This window comes from Rattus norvegicus, chromosome 15, assembly GCF_036323735.1.
Source record: "Rattus norvegicus strain BN/NHsdMcwi chromosome 15, GRCr8, whole genome shotgun sequence".
NCBI classification, from domain to species: Eukaryota; Metazoa; Chordata; class Mammalia; order Rodentia; family Muridae; genus Rattus; species Rattus norvegicus.
Genome location: NC_086033.1, coordinates 39,077,556 through 39,099,524, shown reverse-complemented (window position 1 = coordinate 39,099,524; position 21,969 = coordinate 39,077,556). Strand labels below are relative to the sequence as shown.

Genomic DNA, 21,969 nt, shown 5'->3' with positions numbered 1-21,969 from the left:
CCTTTGAGGTTTGAAAAGCCCATGACAGATCCAGTCTTTCTCCTCCTCTTCCTCCTTCTCTTCTCCCCCCACCCCCCCCTCTCCTTCCCTCTCCCCTCCCTCACTCCACTTAATAGTGTTTCTTTTCTGGATCAGTTGGGAACACTTGGAGTCAGTGACTTAGTTCCTTGTTAAAGATGTCTATGAAGTATCCCTCATCCCTCCCTCTGTGGATTGCTTTTTGTGCTGCTCAATAAAGGAGAGAGCAAAGCCCTTTGTTGGGGACAGAGACAAATTCACAAGACAGTCTTCAGGCAGGCACGGATTCAGACTCATACATCAGACCGACAGGGGATGGAAGACACAGAATTCAGGAGCTAGAGAGTTCAAATCTGGACCCAGTCTTTGTTTAGTGACACCATGGGGAAGCCTTCATGGAACACGGATACATTGCTGGTGAGTCTTAGTTTATTATTCACGGGTTCAAATGACGGAATCTGCGGGATTAACTTGTCGTGTGTACACTTTAGAATCGATGCAATAACTGGAGGAATGGATGTAGTCACATCCTACCCTCACCAAGCTGGTTCTGTGGGCACCACATTCACCAGCAGAGCCCTCCATGAGGCCCACGTGCAGAGTCCTTTGTGTCAAGAGCTGCTGAACAGAAGGAAGCCCGTGAATGTGGTATCGTCATCCTCATCTGCAAATAAGCCATTGAACCTCTCTCCTCCTGTCACCTGCATCCACACTTCGTCCCCAAGCTTCAGTTCCAGCACGATGCCACCAGACGCCTGGTCCTCAGAGCTCATGTAACCGTCCTTGGTATGCAGGACTTTTACCCCATTTTTGACCAAAGATACCTGCACGTTCCTGGAGAACACGGTGATGTGGTAGGTAAAGTAATAGACGCCCGCCACGTGGCAGGTGAATTTTCCCGTCGCTACATTGTAATGGTTCTGTTCATTGTATAGGATCTTATCGAATTTAATGGGCACATCTGGGGGAGGGAACTTACTGATCACCGTGAGCCCCACAGTGAAAGCACTCTTGGGCACCATGGGAGCCTCACCAACTTTCCCCTTCTCTCCTCGATCGCCTTTCCAGCCTCTCATTCCCCTGACTCCTGGCTCCCCCTGGGGGCCCATGGGTCCAGCTTCTCCCCTGGGACCTGGTTTGCCAATAGGGCCCACTGGGCCAGGTAAGCCCTTGGGACCCAAAGGCCCGGTACTGCCCATTAGTCCTTCCGGTCCAGTGGGGCCCACCTCGCCTTTATCCCCCTTCTGCCCCTGAGGGCCAGTCTCTCCCGGTAGTCCTTGCTCTCCTGTAGGACCAATGGATCCCTTTGGGCCATGTTTCCCTGGAGATCCTCTGGAGCCTGGATCACCTTTGATGCCTTTTGCTTCAACTCTTCCATCTGCTCCTGGATAGAGGAAGAGAATGAAGAGACGGTTTAGAAAACATTCCCTCATGAGAAATGTCGGAGTTTCTGTCACTAAGCATTTGATTGAGACAAAGAAGGGTATGGGTTCAAGATTTGCTTAGAGTCTGAAATTTCAAAAACTCAAATTTTATGCAAGGCAATGTACATGTAAACACATAGTGGGCACAAACACACACACATATACACACACATACATATACACACATACATACACATACATACACATACACATATACACAAACACATACACACATACACACACATACACACACATACACAAACACACACACACATACACACACATACACACATACACACACATACACAAACACACACATATACACACACATTCACACACATACACACATACACAAACACACACACGTATACACACATGTACATATATACACATACACACAAACACACACATACGCACACATACATACACACATACAAACACATACACATACACACACATACATACACACATACAAACACATATACATACATACACAAACACACGCACACACACAACTATGGGTTTTTTGTTTTGTTTTTGGGGTTTGGGGGGTTGTTTGTTTTGGGGACAGTCTTATATAGCCTAGGATGGCCTCAAACTCACTATAGCTAAGGACAACTATAGTCAAGGATGACTGGATGGTCTTGAACTTCTTTTCCTCCTGCCAGTGCTTCCTGGGTGCTGGGACTGTGCCTCTATCTGCCACTCCCAGTTTATTCAGTGTTGGGAATGGAACCCAAGGCTTCAAGGATGCTAAGTAAGCACATTATGGACTGAGCCACATCCCCAGTCTCCAAAAGTACTCCTTAGTTAGTGCCAGGGCCCCTATGAGCAATGACAGCTGTACCACCAGAGTGACCCATGTCAACCCCAAAACAAGGCCACCCTTGGGACAAGCATGAGATGGACAATATGACAAGGAGCAGGTCAACTAAGCTCCTGAGTAATGGGACTTCAGTCCTCAGGGGAGTGACAGTCCCTTAAGATGTGGACTTGTGCCACACATGTCATCATCTGTCCCTGAGGATTTATGAGCAGTCAGTGTTGGATGTGAGGGACACCCACTTTCTGGGGTAGTTGCTTATCAGTAAGGGTCACCTGCTCCTATAAGCACACGCTCACCGATGCACTGATGAACTCTCCAATGAACACACTGGGTCACACACACACACACACACACACACACACACACACACACAAAAGAGGAGAAGCAACAGCAGAAGAATAGGCTCGGTGGGACTGGCAAGGGAGGGTAATGCGACGAATGTGATTGAAACATCACATACACATGTGAGGATGTTGTAGCGGCCATTCCTGGTTGTCAACTTGACTATATCTGGAATGAACTACAATCCAGAATTGGGAGGCTCACCTTTGATCCTACTCTTGAGGCTGGGACAATGGATCTTGGTATGGAGATCTTGAGGCATAGTGGTTATGAATCCCAGGAGACTAAGGCAAGGAGATTTCTGAGTTCAAGGTCAACTGGGACAAAGCAAGTCCCAGACCCAGGCGTGGTGATACATGCCTTTAATCTGGGACACACCTTCTGCTGGAAATTTACATAAGGACATTGGAAGAAGGAAGAGCCTCTCTTTTGTGCCTGTCTGCCTACCTTGTGGGACTGAGCCACTGCTAGATCCTTGGACTTCCATTCACAGCTGCTGCTGATCGTTGTTGGGAGTTGGACCACAGACTGTAAGTCATCAACCAATTCCCTTACTCTAGAGACTACCCATAAGTCCTGTGACTCTAGAGAACCCTAACTAAGACAGATGTCATAGTGAACTCCACTGCTATCTGTTAATATTATGTTAACAAGTGTCTTTCAAGAAGGCATGATGCAGCCTTTGCTTAGCAGGCATGAAGTTCTAGGTTTAATCCACAGTACTGGCAAAATCAAGTAAGACTCCATACTAGGCAAAAGTACATAAAATAAAACACAACTTTTGGACTTTTGGGTGCTGCTCCCCCAGGACATGGCAACACCTGCTTGTGTAGTGTCTCTGGCTGCCTTGGTACGTGGGCAGATCCCACAGCTCACAAAAAGAAGCTGAGACTAATTCGCACTTGGAGCTTTCCAGGACAAGTGTGCTGATGCGTCTGTAGCAGAGAGAGAAGCTGTGGAGGCTGTAATGGCTGATCTTACCAACTTCACTACATCTGGAGCCAACTGAAACCACGCGGCTGGGCGTGCCTGTGAGGATTCTCTTGATTGGCTCATTTGAGACAGGAAGACCCACCCTAAGTTTGGGCCACATCTGTCATCAGCTCACTATTGAAGGACGAGGGGGAAGAAGAAAGTGTTTGCTTTTTTGCCTGCTTGTCCTTATCTTTGCTGGCAAATTCATCTATCCTGCTGCTGGGCTATTCCTTTGCTGGTGCTAGCATCTACTTCGTCACAATTCCAATCTAGTCTGAAGACCAGCAGCTCTTTAGGAATTCCCCAGGACTACAGACCCAGATTGGGACAGCTGAGACATCCAGGCTCATGCACTGAATAACAGATTATGGGCCTTCAGGTTGCAGGACAACCGTTGTTGAACTACTCAGACCACAGTTTGTAATTCTCTCTCTCTCTCATTCTCTGTATGTGTGTGTCTCTTTCTGTCTCTCTGTGTCTGTCTGTCTGTCTCTCTCTCATTCTCTCTCTCTGCTTCTCTGTGTGTCTGTCTCTGTCTCTTGGTCTCTCTTTCTGTGTCTCTCTGTGTCTGTCTCTCTCTCTCCCTCTGTGTTCGTGTGTGTGTGTGTGTGTGTGTGTGTGTGTGTGTGTGTGTGTGTGTAATCTCTATACATTCATTCTAGCAGTTCTGTTACTTTAGAGAGCCCTGACTAATACAGTGGGTCATTCTGGGAGCACCAGACAGCTGCCATCAGCTCATCCTCATACTAGGGCACTGTGCATGGTGAGTGCAAAGCCACTGACCTGGCTCTCCTTTCTCTCCACGAATTCCATCCTTCCCCGGCCCACCGGGATGTCCTGGTTCTCCTGGGTGAAAGGGAAAAAAGCAGACAGGAGTTGAGATTCCAATTCCAGTTTCCTGGTTGAATCTCCAGGGGTGATTGATACAGGAAGTCCTGCGGCGCCCCAGGCCACCTCTGCAGGTGAAGGTGGTGACTGTTAGCGAGTGTCCAGGGTGTTCAGTCATGTAGGATGAGAAGGTGCTGAAATGGTTGGTGACTTTCTGAGCACCAGGAGCATGAGGCAAGACAAACTAAGACATTGAGGGCCACGCTATAACTTTGTCTCAGGCTGAGGACTTGGAAGTGACCTGACTGTGGGAGGTGTTAGACATCTCTCTCATTCTGTTGCCTTCCTTACAACTCATTCTGAGAGAGGAATGGAAGGCCCACCGGATTCCATGAAACATCAGGGAACTCCATGATCTGACAGTTGGGGAAGGAAAGGCACCATAGACCAGGGATGACGGCCACTGAAAACTGTGATGGGGTCCTGCTAATCATTCACTAATAGTCTCAAGGCCAGGAGAAGGCCACCAAGTCCTTCCCTCATCTGGCAGACTATGGTGACAGCAAGCTCACAAGGCCATGGCTTACTCCAGGTTTTATCTCACTCAAATCAGCCAGGACCCTAAGATCTCAGCCTTACTGTCCTAGGTGTGCGGTGACGAGCGACTGGAATAGCCTTCAGCCCTCAGGCCGGGGGGTGACCCAGGCTGGTTTGCTCCCATAATGCCTGGTGTTAGGGAAGCTCCCAGCAAGCCCTGGATCTCACCGAATCACCGAAACTGCCTCTGCTCCAACCCCCAACCGTCTGCAGCACCCGAGCCTGACCTTCCTACCCAGCTCCTTCTTCTCTGCCCACTTCCCAGTTCTTGTATTCTGTATCATGATCTCAAAGCTTTTATGACCATACAGGCCAGAGCATGAACATCTTCCTGAACAACGGTGGATGTGTGTCATGGACACTGGGCCAACTTGTGTTGACTATATAAAACACACAGCACATCTTCAAAGGGCGGAGTAAAGAACAGCAGGTTTTCCTGCCAAGCACTGTGGGCTAACATCACTCTCAAGAAATAGCACATTAAGTATATGTATATACAAGACATATGTGTGTGTGTGTGTGTGTGTGTGTGTGTGTGTGAATGTATGAACTGAATGTAAAAACACAGAAAAAAACAGATATTTGTTTTTTTTAAAGATTTATTTATTTATTATATATAAGTATACTGTAGCTGTCTTCAGACACACCAGAGGAGGGCATCAGATCCCATTACAGATGGTTGTGAGACACCATGTGGTTGCTGGGAATTGAACTCAGGACCTCTGGAACAGCAGCCAGTGCTCTTAACCACTGAGCCATCTCTCCAGCCCTGTTTTTTGTTTGTTTGTTTGTTTGTTTTTTGTTTTGTTTTTGAAACAGGGTGTCTCTATTATGTAGCCCTGGCTGTCCTGGAACTCGATACATAGACCAGGTTGTCCTTGAACTCACAGAGATCCATGTGTTCTGCCTCCTGCGTGTTAGGATTAAAGACATGTAATACCGTACCTGGCCCAGAAAACATGCCTTTAAGAAGTCTGTTTGGATGGGTCTGGGGAGGTAGATCAATGACAGAGAAAGACTGAGGGACTGGAGTTCAAATCCAGGTAAAAAGCCAAGCGGAGCTGTTCCAGCCTGTAAGGACTGGGCACTGTGGGGTGGGGGAGATAACAGGATCTGCTACCCAGACAGCCAGCTTGGTCAACATGGAAAGCTTCAGGTTATACAAAAGACACTGCCCTCTGTGAAGCTGAGCAGAATAGAGGGAGATACCTGAAAACGATGCGCGCGCGCGCGCACACACACACACACACACACACACACACACAGAGTACAGAGAGGAAGAGATGGAGGGAAAGATAGATAGATGGATGGATAGATGATAGATAGATAGATAGATAGATAGATAGATAGATAGATAGATAGATAGATAGATAGATAGATAGATTTTGAATCAGGTACAGTAGTACATGCCTATAATCCCAGTACTCAAGAGACAGAGGCAAGAGGATGAAGAGGTCAAGTTCGTCTTTGGGTACATATCACATATGAAGCCAGCTGGGACATATGCAACACTATGGAGAGACAGAGGGAGGGAGGGAGGGAGGGAGGAAAAGAGGAAGTGATGGAGAGAGAGAGAGAGAGAGAGAGAGAGAATTAGGATGCAAAGATGGCTTAGCAGTTAAGAGCACTGGCTGCTCTTCCAGAGAACCTAGATTCAATGCCCTCTTCTAGTCTCTAAGGGCTACAAGCATGTGGTACCTAAATACACATGCGGAAAAAACATCCATACACATAAAAAAATTTAAATGTCTAAAAAAATGAAAAACTGAAGTGGAAGGGAATAACAACCAAGCAAGATGGAGAAAGATTTGCAAAGGGAGAGGTAAACAAATTTGGCATCACAGGTTTAAGTATATTCCTTTTGATTTATCTAGTAATCACCTCTCCTCTTCGTGTGTACAAAATATCTTATAATAAACATTAAAACTTCATATATTCGGGGTTGGTGAGATGGCTCAGTGGTTAAGAGCACTGGCTGCTGTTCCAGAGGTCCTGAGTTCAATTCCCAGCAACCACATGGTACAGCTCACGACCATTTATAAAGGGGTCTGATACCCTCCTCTGGCATGCAGGTGTGCGTGCAGACAGAACACTCATACACTAAAAACATACATAAATAAAAAGTTACATATAAAAAAAAACTTAATACATTCGAAACTAAGCACAGACCCAGACATGGTGACACATGCCACGGTCACAGCTCCTGGGAAGCTATGTGGTACCCCTCCCCCATCAGTCATTGCAGCCCTCTCAGTTATTCAAATGGTCTAGTCAGTCTCACAATGCTGATGGCCACATAACCTTAACTGTAACTTAATACATTTCTCTAAGTGTAAGAGCATTGATGCTGGTAACTTAAGAGATGTGTAGCACTTAATCTGTTTTATTATTAATGATTATTTATTCATTACCTACCTTAGAAATTAAACATCATCGTAGAATATATATGTGTATATGTGTGTGTGTATGTACATATATCTATGTATGTATACACATACATACAGGAGGAAGCAAGACATGAGTAGGGTTCTGTGCTTCCTATGGCTATCGGCGTCCACGGTGGGCCTTCTCCCTGTGGGTGGGGGTTGCTACTGTACTTAGTCATTAGATTGCTCCACTGGCCTCATGACAGGAACGACGCACCCCACCTGTAGTATCCCACTCAAATGCCCATGACCGCAGAAACACTTGTTAACGGCCATCGCCTGGCGGTGAGAAGCCTGTGGGGGCAGGGTGCTGCTGGCCTTGGCCTGCACTTCATTCAGCACCTGGCATAATGCCATGTGGCAGAGCAGGGCTTTGAGAAGTGCCTGCAGGGCACATGGGTGGGTGAGGGCAGGTGGAACAATACGCTGGTGGCGAGTGGGTGGCTGAGGGATAAGAGAAGGCTCTAAGAAGCTGCCAAGTCTCAGGTACCTGTGTCTCCTTTGTCACCCTTGGCACCGTCTCGTCCGTCTCTTCCGGGTAGGCCATTGTGACCTGGAGTCCCAGGGATGCCAGAGTGCCCTTGCCGGCAGGTGTCCTGGGAGAATACGCTCCCTGCGTCCATAACCAGTAGAAGCCACCAAATCCTCATGGTCAGACGACACGGTCTGGACTGAAAGAGGGAAACAGAAACCGGAAGGGGCATGGCCGCTGGGTGCAGGTGTAGTTGCTGGGCATGAACACGGCCTCTCCTTTCTGCAGTGGGACAGGCCTTGGTCTCTGGGCAGAGGTGTTGAGGAGTGACATGGCCTCCTCTCTCTGCCACGACAAAGGCCTGAACCAGATCGCACTGTGTCAGACAGGCAGGGCAGGAAAAAACCAGAGACCAGGTCGCTGACCAAGCTGGACTAGAAGGAGCTTGCCACACGCCTGGCACGATGGCACCTGACTAATCCCAGCACTCAGAAGGCTGAGAAAAAAGTCACAAGTTCCGGGTCAGCACAGTATACCGCTATGCAGTGAGACCCTATTGTTGCAAAAGAAGAAAGAAAAAGAAAGAAGAGAAAGGGACATTGTTCTCGGGTGGTAACACGTGGTTGGGACCGGTTTTAATGGTCAGTGGGTGTGGAAGACAAGTTTAGAGGTCAGGAGACTCTTGTGTCTATTGTTTCAATTTGAGCAAGCCACTTTTTTAAGCCACGTAAAAAATGTTTTCTTATCCCATGCGGCTAATGTAAAGACTAAACTTGATCACAGTATACATGAAAAATCACCCTAAAATAATAATTGTCACATAAAATAATTGACATATAAAATTGCCACCTGACCCAGCAATTCTATTCCTGGGAATAACAAAAAAACGAGAACAAAACATGCTTCGGGTTCCTGGCGGCAATGCTCCTGGCAGCCACTAGGGGGAGCAACCCATATGCACATCAGTGGATGAGTGATTATAGAATACGTGGTATATACATACAGTGGAATGTCATCCGATCTCAGAAAAGCAGAAAATCCTGCCCCCCTCCAGGACATTAGGTGGTGACAATCTGGGACTGAAAGACAGATCTGGTGCGTATGCAAAGTGATCCAAATCGTGGAGCAAGCAATACAGCAGGTGCCTGTAGCTGACGGGAGGGGGCGCTGTTCAGTGAAAGATGAAACCTCTGCGGGTCAATGGTGGCGATGGTTGCTGACTGATGTGACTGTATTTATTGCTATTCAGTCATACGGGTTAAAATGGTTAACCTGGTACGTTTGGATTTATGTATCTATTTTTACCGCACTAAAAACAACAAAACATTAAAGCTGAGAGGATGTGACTCAGCTGTGGAAAAGTTGCCTCGCACACGAAGCCCCGAGTTCCATCCCAGTACCACATAGAGGTACTAAAATTACGTGGCATTAGCAGCAACATGCCAAACATGCACATTTGGGGTGTGGCTACAGCTCAGTGCTAGAGCACTCGTGTCGCACATAAGAGTCCTTGGCTTTAACTCCCAGTGCACTTGAGCCTGTGGTGGTGGTGCATTCCTGAGCACACAAGCAGGTTGGGGCACAGGCCTGCGCGCGCGCACCATCTGGTTTTGCGAGAAGCACATTCTCAGTGCTTTCCTCTGTAGACACTGGTCCTTTTACTTGGGTTCTTGCCTGTTTGTATTTGTTTCCGTTTTAATCTGTCTTCAGCCTCAGCTTGGAGCTGAGATCTGGGCGAGAGGGGGAGATCTGTAGGCAAACTACTCCCTGTAAGAGGATCGGCATGCAAGGTCCTGCAGGGGGCTCTGCGTTTGATACAAGGTCATGGGACTCAGAAGTTCACCCGGCCATAGTTTCAGAGTTACATCCCCAGTCCCTGATATTGAGTGCAGAGCAGCGGGCTGGGCAGTGAGGGTTGGAGGCAAGGACGATGCGATGGCAGCTTTTAATATTTAAGAAGCAACACCGCCCCCCAAACCAAAGAACACATGGGTTAGTGCAACCCATCAGACCCCCAGATCCTGTGTACCACAGGCAGCAATGTAGATGCCCATGAGCCTTTGTAATGGCAAAACCCAAGGTGTCCATCTCTTTGACCCATTGGTACTGTCTCTGTAGTTATTCCTAATACAGCAAGGAGCTGTGTGCCAAAGGGAACTGCAGGATTTTCTGTTAAGGTGGAAAAGGGCACATTATGTGACGTCTGAGAATAGACTTAGGAAGTGGACCAGTATGTAAGTGCTGAGGACGTTACATAAGTCAGTGAGGTATGTAAAAGATGCATGGAGGCAAAAGGAAGGTGAGTTCAAGGCCAGCTTGGGTATAGATGGGACCCTGTCTCAAAAGACCCCGCCAAACAAAAAGAACTAAAATCGAGGCTGGAGAGATGGCTCAGCAGCTAAGCTCACTTGCTGTTCTTGTAGAGGACTGGCATCCAGCTCTCAGCACCCACAGTAGGTGGCTCACAACTGCCTCTAGCTTCAGCTACAGGAGAGCTGAGCCCTCTTTCAGGCCTCTGAGGGTATCCATACAACAAGCATGCAGACTCTTCTCTCTCTCTCTCTCTCTCTCTCTCTCTCTCTCTCTCTCTCTCTCTCTCACACACACACACACACACACACACACACACAGACCCTTTGAGGCTGGAGCATCAGACATCCCTGGAGCTGGAGTTACAGGCCACCAGATGTGGGTGCCGAGAAATGAACTCTACTCCTCCTGGTACCCTTAACCCTGCGCTATCTCTCCAGCCCCTCTGTAACCAGACACTGCCATCCAAAGGATGGTGTCGCCCTCTGGTGAAAGCTCCTGAGAATGATGGATTGCAGAAAGTGTTTCTGGAAGAGGAACCCAGCTGCTTCCCTCAGTCACAGACACACTTCAGGCAGCTGAGTTTTCTTAGAGCCAACCTGAGTTCTCTACGGTCACTGCTGCTCCTGAACTCAGAAGCGACTGGTGGATTCCAGGTTGATTCTTCTGAGCTTTACCAGGGCTCCCCCTCATTTCCCACCCTCTCCATGAAAAGTCACTTGGGGGGGGGTGGGCGGTGGAGAGACTCTCACAGCCCTTGTAGATGATGAGATGGCCTTTCCTGGCTCCCGGTGTGGTAATACAGTGCAGGCATAACACCCACACACATTAAAAAGAAAAAAAAAAACCAGTTTTGGTGCCTCTCCTGATTTTTTTCTAATTTTCAGTCACATATTCTCAAACATTCCAGATTCCTTATGTCCCCTCCCCAAGCACTTCATAATTCGTATGCAGCCCCTAAACACTAACATTTAACAGAAATCAGGGAAACAATCTTACTTTTTTACAGTCAGGGTCTTTCTATGCAGATCAGACCAGCTTAGAACTCCTGGTCCTGCCCCACATCCCAAGGGCTGGGGACAGGAATGCTGCACCAGGCCAGCTTGTGAGCAGTCTTTGCTGAGGCTCGGCTTGAGTGTAAGACTAATGAAAGACATCCCTCACACTAAGTTGGGTTTATTTAATTCTCTCATGCATTTAATACAATGTTACTACAGTATGCACTTTTCCTCAATGTATATTGTTTCCATAGACCATATAAATTAGCATAGACTTAAGTATTAAAACACCCATTAAAATGTATAGCTGATAATCAATATATGTGCTTTTCTAGAAAGGTCTGTTATTATTGTGATTCATCCTGTTTTTTATGCCTCCTCTCATCCCAGTATTGCGGAATTCTGGCAAATGAAATTCTCTACTTTTCTCTCTTGTTAACTATTTTCTCTCTCCCTCTCCCTCCCTCTACCCCTCTCTCTCCCCCCCTTCCTTCTTTCCCTCCCTTTCTCCTGTCCCTCATTCTGTATATGTCTGTGTGTGCCCGTGTGTGCCTGGGTGTCTGTTTGAGTCTCACACTGTAGCCCAGGCTGTCTGCCCTAGAAATTACTCTGTAGCCCAAGCCTCCATGTCAGCCTCTCCGGTGTGTTATTACAGGAACCACCACACCTGGCTTGTTTTTTAGAAAAAAAAGTTCTAGAAGCAGATCATCCAACTCTGTTCTTACCCTGCTTTGTACCATGCACGGTCACCTCAGAACCCAGGTGCCTTCAGCTGAATATGAATATGTATGCATGCATGTATGTATGTATGTATGTATGTATGTATGTATGCATGTATGTATGTCCTTGAGTGCACTTACCTTAACCCTGGAGTTGCAGGCTGGATACAGGCACTGTGAGGAATAGGGAACCCTCACACTGTAAATAAAGTCAAGCCTTCCTACCATAGAACTCCCCAGTGAACGTAAGTACAAAATAGCAGGAAGGGGAGGGGACGGGGAGAGGCACAGATGTCTTGGATTAGCTTCAAAAGTCACAGCAACTCAGGGGTCCAGCAGCAGCCTAGGTGTCAAAAACCTTGTCCTTTTCTTCTCTGTCCTTTGAAATGGACTGAGGGGACTTCTGGTGTTCCAGCAGGTGGAATGTGGGAGAGATCCCCGCTGCAGGGCTGCAGGTTTCTTTCCTTAATGTGAACAGCTCTCTCCTTGGCCTTGAGTCCATTGTGATGGAGGCCACAGATGTAAAGATGACAATGAGGAGGACCGTGACTGGAACCTGTAGGTCTTTGCAGCACAGACCTTTAGGATCCCTTTGTTTACGTAGAACTTTCAATGATGACAGTCACTGTTGCCTGTGACTCTCAGGCAACCCATGATTCAGTTAATCCTCCCATTGGCATTCATATTTCTGCAGACTACTTGGGGCACTGGTAATCAGGAGGTGAAGGCCTTCAGGTATGCTTTTGGGGGTAGTATGTTCATGTGACTTCTAAAGCTCTAGATAAGGCCTGGCGCTCCCAGTGACCCTTCTCTGTCCTTTAAGTATATGAAATGGTAAAAGAGGGTTATCTTCTCCAGTTTGGGTATTTATTGAACTCAGCGGTAGAGCACCTGTCTAGCAAGCACAAGACTCTGGGTTCAGTCCTCAGCTAAAAAACAAACAAACAAACAAACAAACAACAAAAAAAACCAGAACCTGGGCAGTAGTGGCACAGACCCTTAATTCCAGCACTTGGGAAGCAGGGGAGGTAGACCTTTGTGACTTGGAGGTCAGTCTGGTCTGCAGAGCAAGTTCCAGGACAGCTACACGGAGAGGCTCTCTTTCAAAAAACCAGGGGGAAAAAGGTTCCTCTCCTCCATAGAAGGGACCCAGGAAGTCTGTTTGAATCTCTGCTCATGGTCACTGCTGTAAGTGGGGGCGCAGTGAATAAACCACTGAAATGGCTGCCCCAGAGGTAGAAAGGTTCCTATTACAGATGTGAGAGGGGGAACAGCCAGAGGCATCTGAAGAGTCTAGAGCAGAAAGAAAAAGAAGCCCACTGGCCATGGCCAGGGCTAGGAAAGCAGGTATAGAAAAATTATGCTGGCTCTGTGGAGGACAAGTAGCTGAGAGTAGGTAAGTGGAACAGCCTGACAGAGCAGAGGAGGCAAGTCAGACAAGATACTAGCGCGGATCTGAAATACGTAACAGGTACAAGTGGGTAGGAACTGAAGGATACACAACCACAAGTGCATGCCAAGGGAAGGGGCCCTTCCCACCAGGTAGAACCACGGGTTCCTGAGGAACGCTGCTCCTCCGATACTCCAGCCTGAGCTGAGCAAACGCTGTCATCTTGGGGTTATCCGCTGCTTTTGGGGGGGAACTGGGGCTCCCACTGGACCTGACAATTACTCTTCTCTTCCAGGAACGCCCAGCTTCAGCTTTTGGTGCACAGGATGCGGCAAGTTAGCAGCACCAAGATCTGTGTAGTTTAGACCAGGATGGAGTAGATGGGGACTTTGTCGATCCCTCCCCACACCTCCAGCCCACCAAGGAGCTCTGCAGCTCTGCAGCTCTGCAGCTCTGCAGCTCTGCAGCTCCTCCTGAGAAAGCGTCTAAACAGGCAGGCACAAGTGCGGTGGTTCCAAGAGCAGTTTTGTTCTGAGAAGGGCAGGAGTTCGGCCTTATGGCCATCTGGGGATGGGGTACGCAGGTACTGGGGAACCCTCATCTTAGTAGAGCTAACCACACCCCACCTTCACTCCCCAGCCCAGCAGACAGCTCCAGCAATGTACCCGAGAGGAGGTGGGACTGGATTTGGCAGCATCCGTTAAACTAGGTGCCACCCATTGAGCACAGTCTGGCTTCTTTAGGTCTGACTGCTTCAGCCAAGATTCCAAGTCCCTTCATGTGTTGGTAGTGCAGTCCGTTGCTAGAGGGACCTCTGTGGTTACTTAGCTTCAGGATGCCACAGGCCCTTCTGCTCCCGTGGTAATCCTGGCCATGGGAAATCCTCTCCAGTTGTACTCCTAGTCCTGCCCTCTCTCTGAGTTAGCAGGTACTAACTGGTGCATCATCTACACTTCTCTTCTGCCTCAGTTATGGTACTCCTTTTCATAAGATGATGACTTGGTCACCAGTCCCTTTCCTTACCCCAAGGCCTGCTGGGATCACTGTGCAGCCTACTAGGCTCTCTCCCTGGGCCTCCCTCTGCCTCAGATTTGAAATTTCTCTTCACCACAACCTATGTAGGCAATCTGGCCACAGCTGGCCCTGAGTTCTTCAGCCACATTGGGGAATGCCAAACGCCACCAGTGTCATTTGCTAAATCCAGCTGCACAGACACCAGTCTCAGCTCTGACCCAGCAGAGGCGCTGCACTGCTCTAGGTAAGCCCCGAGTGCTTGTCCACAGAACCCTTAGGAGCTGAGCCTGGATGTTTGTTAAGGCAAAGGCTCTATTCTAGGAGCTGTCATGTGCCTACCTCACATCTCTGGTGTTACTGATGCACATCATTGGGTTTGCCTGGCCACATTCCTCTAAGGGGACATGGTCTCACCGGTGCATACAGCGGACAACTAAAACTGATTGCTTCACCTCTCAAGTCCTCTAGAATAAAGTATTTCTTCCCCTTATGTTCCCTTCTGTGCATGGTGCCATCCTGGGCCACCCCTTATGTCCCCAGTCCTGTCGTTGTCACTCTTTTGCCCTGAGGACCCCCATGGAGGAGTAAGCAAGGGTCCAAGTGGAGAGATGATGCTGGGATTAAACACCAGAAAGCAAGAGGCAGCCTTGGCAACCCAGAGGAATCATGTTCTGATTAGTCACAGCAAACAATGGCTTGTTTACTGGGATTTTCTGAGCCTGCTAATGAGGAGGAAATTCTTATTCACCCCCCCCTCCTCCCCCTACCCCTCCTGTGAGGGAGGCTGAGGCTGCAGGCTTACCTCCCAGGAAGGAAGGGCCTTGCCAGTAGCTCTGACCACCCGAGGCATAGAAACCTGGTCACCCATATTCCAAGACATCTGCAATAGGTTAAGCCTTCCAGGGCTGGGTGGTCACTCAGTGGTAGAGGGTCTGCTTGACCTTGAGGATAAGGTGAGGGGCAGTTCCCGCAGAAGGCTAACAAAACCCTCCCCAGCTGTCACTTGCCCTCTCTGGTTCATCTACTATTCTAATGGCCTTGGAAGTCCAGCGGCCTCTCTCTATTCCCTTCAGAGCCTTTCCCCAACACCTGCCCAGTGATTCCCTCCCAGCCACCAGGAATGAGTCTTCAGGAAGAAGCACCAAGTTCAAGGCAAGAAAGGATCTGTAAATTCCAGCATTTGCTGCCTTTTTAAAAATGTTCTTTTCTTGAGACAGTCTCATATGGCTTAGGTTGACTTCGAACCTCTCACTGTAGCCAGAGAAAACCTCCTACCTCCACCTCCCAAGCGCTGGAATTAGAGGTAAGCGCTATCACACCCAGTTTAACGCAGTGCTGGCAATCAGACCTAGGGCTTTGCGCATGCCCCAGCCTGCCTCTTTTTTGTATAGTGTGTCTTATCTTACTTTACTATGGAGATCACCAGAACCAGCTTGGCAAATTAATTTTAATATACAGATACAAAATGACAAATAGAGATTCACAGCATTTACAAGAAATCAAACAATAGTATTAAAAATAATACGAACAAACCCTTCATTCAGCAAAAATGCACATCTAGCACACAGGTCCTGTTTCAGTGTCAAAGCCAGCTCACAGGCTCTACAGCAGCCTTTGACTTACACGGACGATGGCACCGCGGCATGGGTTAGTTATCACCAAAAGCACAGCCTAGATCGGCAAGTCACGCACAGTGGGTACCAGTAAGTATCCCAAATATAACAGAAGCGGCTCAAAGTACTTTCTATATTGGCAATGCCTAGGAGAACAGTAAAGGCAATAATGGGGTGCACGAGGTGGCTAAGCAAACTTACATACATTATACAAGCTGGTGTTTCTCTCTCCCCTCTCTAAGACTGGCTACAAGTTTCTACCTACTTTGTCCTAAATCTTTCAAACGCCCCTTTCCCTGGATCCTGAGAAGAAACAATGTGTGGGCACACTGTGCCCAACATCCTGTCTGTCAGCTGCTGAAAGACATTGACTTATACTTCTTGGCACTGGCCTGAGGACACTTCTGCTTTTCCTATTAGTGATGAAGCCATCATGCAGAAGCCATGCCCTGGCTCCAGGAAACTCTGGCTGGGAAGCAGGACTGACTTGTCCTAAGAAACACCAGCAATCCAGTTACAGATCTCCACATGCATGCGATGCTGGAGCACTGGCGCTTAAAAAACAAAACAAAACACCATACTTGAGCTTTGAACCAGGTTTCAAATTAAATACGTTCTTTTTGCTTTGCATGTAACAACAGCAATGTAGGATTCGGAATCCGTCTTCAATAGATTGGATGGTAAAAGGCACGGTGGGTAGAAATGGCATGCCAGATGGTGGCCGGTTCTCACCTGCACAGGCCGATCTACCATGCAGCAAGGAAGATCAGAACAGGTGGGGGCGGCAGCGAGGGCTCTTAAGCGTCCGATTAGCTGCATGCCATTCTCCTTTCCTTTTGGGGACAGAGCCTGGAACTTTCTTTCTTTCTCTAGGCTGTCAAGTGTTGTGATCAGTTTTCACCTACCACATGGCGCCTACATGTTATAGGTACAATCTAAACCAGGTACACTCTCCATCACGTTAACAGAGCCAGCAAATGGTGGAATGTTAAAAATAGGACAAACGAAATTCATCCAAAATTTAGATCACCAATAATTTTTGGCCCATTGAGAGAGAGGGAGGGAAGGTTGTTCGTGAGCGGCAGACACCATTCAGGCAGGAGGCTCTGTGTTGTTTCTGTTTCCTTCCAAAGTAGAGCACATGCCTTAAAGCAAGAAGGGAGTTTGGTGAACTGAAATGAAAAACTGCTGAAGGTCCTCCACTTTCTGTATTTGGTAATAAAATGCTATACAGATAGATTTTTTTTACAAAGTCAAAGACTATTATTATATCTTTAAAAAACACATTAGTTTTCAAAATCACCCAGAAATCCCAAGTAAGAGTCACCTGGGACAGACATTTGATCAAGCACTTCTTGTGCTGTATAAAATCGCCTGGGGCCAGCCCAGGTCTTGAATGTGACTCGATATAAACACTTCCTGATGTCCGGGATTGTTAGGAGGTCTGTGGAGGTAGGTGGGAACTGGAAGTTAGGGCAGCTGGGAAATATATTAGGATGGGTCACAAACATAAGCTATTACTTCTTCACTGTCGTCAGCCGTAACAGCAAACGGAGCCTGCAGCAAGGCTCTGACTCAAGAGGAATCCTCAGTGAAAATGAACAGGACCAGTGGCTACTCACATCTTTAAAGCAATTTTCATATTAACAACACATCTGTGGGAACTGCTGCATGTACACACTGGAGCAGAGAAAAGTACACTAGCGTGGTTTCTAAAATATAATTACATTCTATTAGAGAATAAACAAATAAACAAAAAAACAATCAAACACAAACCAACCAATCAAACCTGTCAGTTGAAGTTGAGCGCTCTCTCTCTCTCTCTCTCTCTCTGTCTCTCTCTCTGTCTCTCTCTCTCCCTGTCAGTTGAAGTTGAGGTCTCTCTCTCTCTCTCTCTCTCTCTCTCTCTCACACACACACACACACACACACACACACACACACACACTGCGCATGCTCTGTGCACTTAAACCACTTTGTAGCACACAGACACAGCTATGGGGCCACCGACTACTGTCCTTAGCAGTGCTGCCTATGACCATGCCAGGGTGCACAGCAGGGCTGAAGTCCAGGATCAAGGTTATTTGCTGTGACGTCATTTGTTTTCCAGGCATAGATATGGAGACAAGGTGAACTGTGCAATGACTGACCAATACCTTTACCTCTAACACTGCAGACTTGTTTGGTCTCAATGGAGAGCTGATGAGAGGTGAGGACCTTGCAAGAACAGCACACAAGAACACGTTTGTCTAAAAGGAACGCATGAGCTGCACGGCAGGATCTCTCCTGACCAGCCCACTATGTAGATTAAAATGCAGAGCCAGTCTCCCTCAGATCAGTGGAAAGGCATTTCCATCAAGTCAGTGTCAACAGAGAAAGGTTCCTCTCTGTGGGTGTCAGTTTGTGTAGTCCTCTTTAAGAGACAGCTCTCTCAGAGCTAAGGAGCCATCAAGACTATTCCCCAGCTGGCATAGCCTCCAGTACTACTGTTTTGGGGTCGTGTGACAGAGGTGTTTCCATTTCCCCAAGAAGCAGGACAGTTTCACCCCTTGTTTTCTCTGTGGATGCCAGTGTCCTCATCATCCCACTGGTGATGCAAATGGCTGCTGCTGCTGCACAGGTTACCAAAGTTAAACGGTTCATGTCACCCTTACTTCCGAGAGTGGCAGGTTCTTAGGTAGTGAGGGGTGAGCAAGGCGTCACCTCTGTTTGAAGAGGTGGGAGGGACAAGTCAGGTGGCAGCAGCCTTCCCTCCTGACTCTCTTGTGAATAAGGAACCTCGCAGGGTGAGACCTACACTCTAGCCTGGCATCTGCTACACCTTAGAGAACTGTAGGCACCTGCCCCATTGGCTCTAGCTCCTTCCTGGTCTCTTCTGGGCCTGATCTGACCCCAGGTTATCCCATGGCTGCCAACATCCTACCAACTGGTCAGTGAGCTTCTTAAGATCAAACACAGAAGCCGTCCTTAATGTAGTTGCTCCTGAGGCACTGAAAGGCTCCTGATACCGTCTGGAACTGCAGCAGGAGTGTGACTGTCAGTGGGAAACTCACAGGGGATAACTGAGTCAGCAGTCTCCATGCAGAGAGGCCCTGGTCCCTATATCATGGCCATCGGAGAGTATGGCTTCCAGTGTGGGACAGAGCAGTGCTTCATGGCCTCCTCCCTTCCACAAGGGTGCCGGGGCCTCTCAAGGTCAAAGCTGAGTCCAACTTCTTTTCCCCTTCATCGATCCCCAAATGAAGTGTTCAGCACTGAGCAAGAAGCCATCCCTGGACATCACGCTGAAGAGACAAAACTGGTCTTCCTCCTCACAGTACCTCAGAGGTGCCCCCTGGGTAGGCTCACTTCCGGAATGGGGTGAGTTTGTGGAAGGTGTGCCAGAACAGCGATGGCTTCCTCTTGGGCTCAGCCAAGGCGAAGACCTGCTGCTGCGGGATGCTGGTAGGCACAGTGATGTGGCGCTGGTGGAGGGGTGGCAGGCTCTGGTGGGGTGGGGCCACAGGGCAGCTGTTGTAGCCTAACTCAGGAAGGACAGAAGAACAGACTAGTCAGTAGAAAGCCACACTGGGACTCAAAATACTTAGCTAATTCCAAGGAATCAAGAGGACGGACGTCTAATAACTGCCCTACAAAATAAGAATTCAGATACCCTGTGTGGGGCTAGCAAGGGTTACGTCCTGAAGCCTACCCAAAACCTCTCAAGAAGGAAGCCCAGAGGATGAGAGTGGATCAACTTCCACCAGGAGAGAGATCAGTAAAGAATCAGAACTGGGTTCCTGGTGTGGCCTGGAAGTAGTAACGTGTTCTGAACCGAGGCCTGAAGCCATTCTCCCTTGGCCCAAATGCTACCCCACACTTACTGACCACGAGTATGTGAGGGAAATTCTTTGATTTTTCTGCCTCAGTGGCCTAATTTCTAATAAGGAGTGGCAGCAACAAGAATAAATGAGGTAGCATTCATTGGCATTATCTACCCTGGGGAGACACTGTGTGTGAGCACTAGGACCTTAGTGTGGCCTGGCCATGAGGCGTATGGACAAGAGTGGGGAAGTGCTCTAGAAAAAGCCCAGGGCCTTCTTATCTACCAATGCTCTGACCGTCGAGACCTCGCTTTGCTGGAATGTGGTGCAGTTATTTGTAGCTGGCAAGCACTTGGGTGTTAGAGATTCTTCCTCAAATCAAGGATGCAAGGGGTTACTTGACTGGTGGCTCAGTGGGTACCACTGGGTACCAGTGGGAATCATCCTCCAGGGTCATGACGAACAGAGGGCATTGGTCAGACTAGGAGCCCTGAAGGCCTTTATTGCTACCTGGGATATTTCATGCACCTGGATCTGAACCTGAAGGAGACTCTCCACCTGCCTGTCCATTTGAATCCGTTCCTTAGGCAGTCCTGGCTTTTCCTCTCCACTCAGAGCTGCAAAAAGACTCTGTCTGTATGGACAGACTCCATCCAGGTCATCACAGGAAGCACAGAAAGGAGGCAAAGCTTCCACCAACCTTACCTTTAGATTTCCCATGTCCTGCCTTCTGGGCGTTCAACATGGCGAGTTTCTTCTGATTTTCTGAGATTTCCATTCCTGGATTTGGAAATAGATGTAGGCTACATTCAGAACCCAGGAAAACCTTTTCAGAGTAGACTGTGTACAATACATACTAGTGCTGCGGCATTCTCTTCTCTACAGACCGTAATAAAGAACCCTGCGAGGTGAGGAAAAGGAAGGGTGCCAGAAGTATCACCGGGTGCCTCACTATAACCTCTGAGCCCAGGTACTTTAGAGAGTGATATGAGGTACAATTGTGACACACAGACCCTTGGTGTCTCAAGACAGACACTGCCAGGTCAGTGTCCAAATGGGAGTCACCCTAAAGCATGATGCTCTGGGAAGAGAGCCCAAGGCAAAGGGGCTCAGGGGTGTTGCTGACATGTGCCAAGAACCCTGTGGGTTGAGATTCTCAATTGCCTGAAGCCTCAGACTGGGACTCTGCACCCTGGCTGTGCAGTGGACGGAGATGCTGTCAACATGTGGTAGGCCAACTAGGTGAAAGGAGCTGTATCAGGAAAGAGGACAGACCAGCTTTGGAGAGAGACAAGACAGCAGAGGAGCAACCGCACTGGTTGAGGTGGCTGCTTCTTCTGAGGTAAAAGGTGGGACACAAAAGTGGGATGTGAGGAGCAATGCTCCACCATGGCAGAGCTGAGTCACACTCTACTTCTGCAGCTTCAATTGACCCTTGTCCCCTCTGTCTTGGGTTCACTCTACCTTGGCTGGCCCTGCTGTCCTGCCTTTATGCAGTGACATACTCGATGTCTGCCTTACTGGCAAGGGTCTCCTTCCCACCCCATACTCAGACACAGAGACTGGTGTTTTGTTCCAGGAGGACCATGAGGAAAGCCTGCCACGGGAGCCCACGGAGCAAAGGACACAAGAGGATTAACAAACTGAAAGAGTTCAGGATGCCTCTGTCATTGTCATGAGGCCTCAGGAGAAGGAGTGCAGACACTCTAACTCAAGTACTTCTAGCCACACCAGACAGTGCAGAACGACTCAGTAAAGCGGGAGCCGGTGACCTCACCACTTCATGTTTCAGTAACTACCTGCACACTTCCGAGAAGGGCTTCAGGCCTTATCGCAACAGGGTCTGACGGTCGGCAGCCAACGCATGGGGACTGCCGGGGTCCAGATGTCCTGGGGTCTAAAGGGCAGCACACAGAGTAGCGGATCCCATGTGTGAGGCTGGGAGTTGTGTGCTGTCACATTGTGTGCTGTCACACTGTCACACTGGTCTGAGCTCTCGTGGTTTCTGAAGAAATTCTTACTTTTAATGGCAAGATGGCCTGATGGAGTTCAACGCAGGGCCTCAGAACACTTTCTATGGCCAACTATGGAATCTAAGGCCACATCTGAAGCTGGTGGCTTGGTACAGGAAACATCGGGACCACCCTTAACCCTTGGGCTCTGCAGCAGTGGGTGATGCTAGACCAGACACATGGTCCTTGAGATCTGGGCAAC

At 48.5% G+C, this 21,969-nt stretch overlaps 2 protein-coding genes across 8 annotated transcripts in view; both read right to left on the bottom strand.

Moving 5' to 3' along the window:
• Nucleotides 1-357: 357 nt before the first annotated feature.
• On the bottom strand, nucleotides 358-15,642 carry C1qtnf9 (C1q and TNF related 9). 3 transcript variants are annotated; one of them, XM_006252134.4, is made up of 4 exons: nucleotides 12,077-15,642; nucleotides 7,927-8,107; nucleotides 4,369-4,431; nucleotides 358-1,402 (listed from the first exon to the last, which is right to left on the bottom strand). In XM_006252134.4, the coding sequence occupies exons 1-4, from the start codon at nucleotides 12,161-12,163 to the stop codon at nucleotides 630-632; spliced, it is 1,104 nt and encodes a 367-aa protein (XP_006252196.1). In that variant the 5' UTR covers nucleotides 12,164-15,642; the 3' UTR covers nucleotides 358-629. The 3 variants fall into 3 exon arrangements, with proteins under 3 accessions (XP_006252196.1, XP_038949475.1, NP_001178820.1); XM_039093547.2 differs by lacking the exon at nucleotides 12,077-15,642 and adding an exon at nucleotides 11,218-11,680; NM_001191891.1 differs by lacking the exon at nucleotides 12,077-15,642 and having other exon boundaries at nucleotides 435-1,402; nucleotides 7,927-8,086.
• Nucleotides 15,643-15,772: 130 nt separating this feature from the next.
• Nucleotides 15,773-21,969, bottom strand: part of Spata13 (spermatogenesis associated 13) — a 129,168-nt gene continuing 122,971 nt past the window's right edge. For 4 of the 5 annotated variants that reach the window (XM_006252113.5, XM_006252114.5, XM_039093323.2 and 1 more), the window contains 2 exons: nucleotides 20,461-20,535; nucleotides 15,773-19,472 (listed from right to left, as the gene is read on the bottom strand). In XM_006252113.5, coding sequence (XP_006252175.1) covers nucleotides 19,297-19,472; nucleotides 20,461-20,535 — 251 coding nt within the window. In that variant the 3' untranslated portion in view covers nucleotides 15,773-19,296. The remainder of the gene's footprint in view (nucleotides 19,473-20,460; nucleotides 20,536-21,969) is intronic. The other variant, NM_001191686.1, reaches the window with a different exon arrangement.

Coding starts and splice junctions, on each gene's coding strand:
- C1qtnf9 (XM_006252134.4), bottom strand. CDS start 12,163: ATGGTAGGAAGGCTTGACTTTATTTACAGTGTGAGGGTTCCCTATTCC. Junction 8,108..12,076: donor CCTGCAACTCCAGGGTTAAG/GTAAGTGCACTC, acceptor TCCCTCTTTCAG/TCCAGACCGTGTCGTCTGAC. Junction 4,432..7,926: donor GGGTGACAAAGGAGACACAG/GTACCTGAGACT, acceptor CCTTTCACCCAG/GAGAACCAGGACATCCCGGT.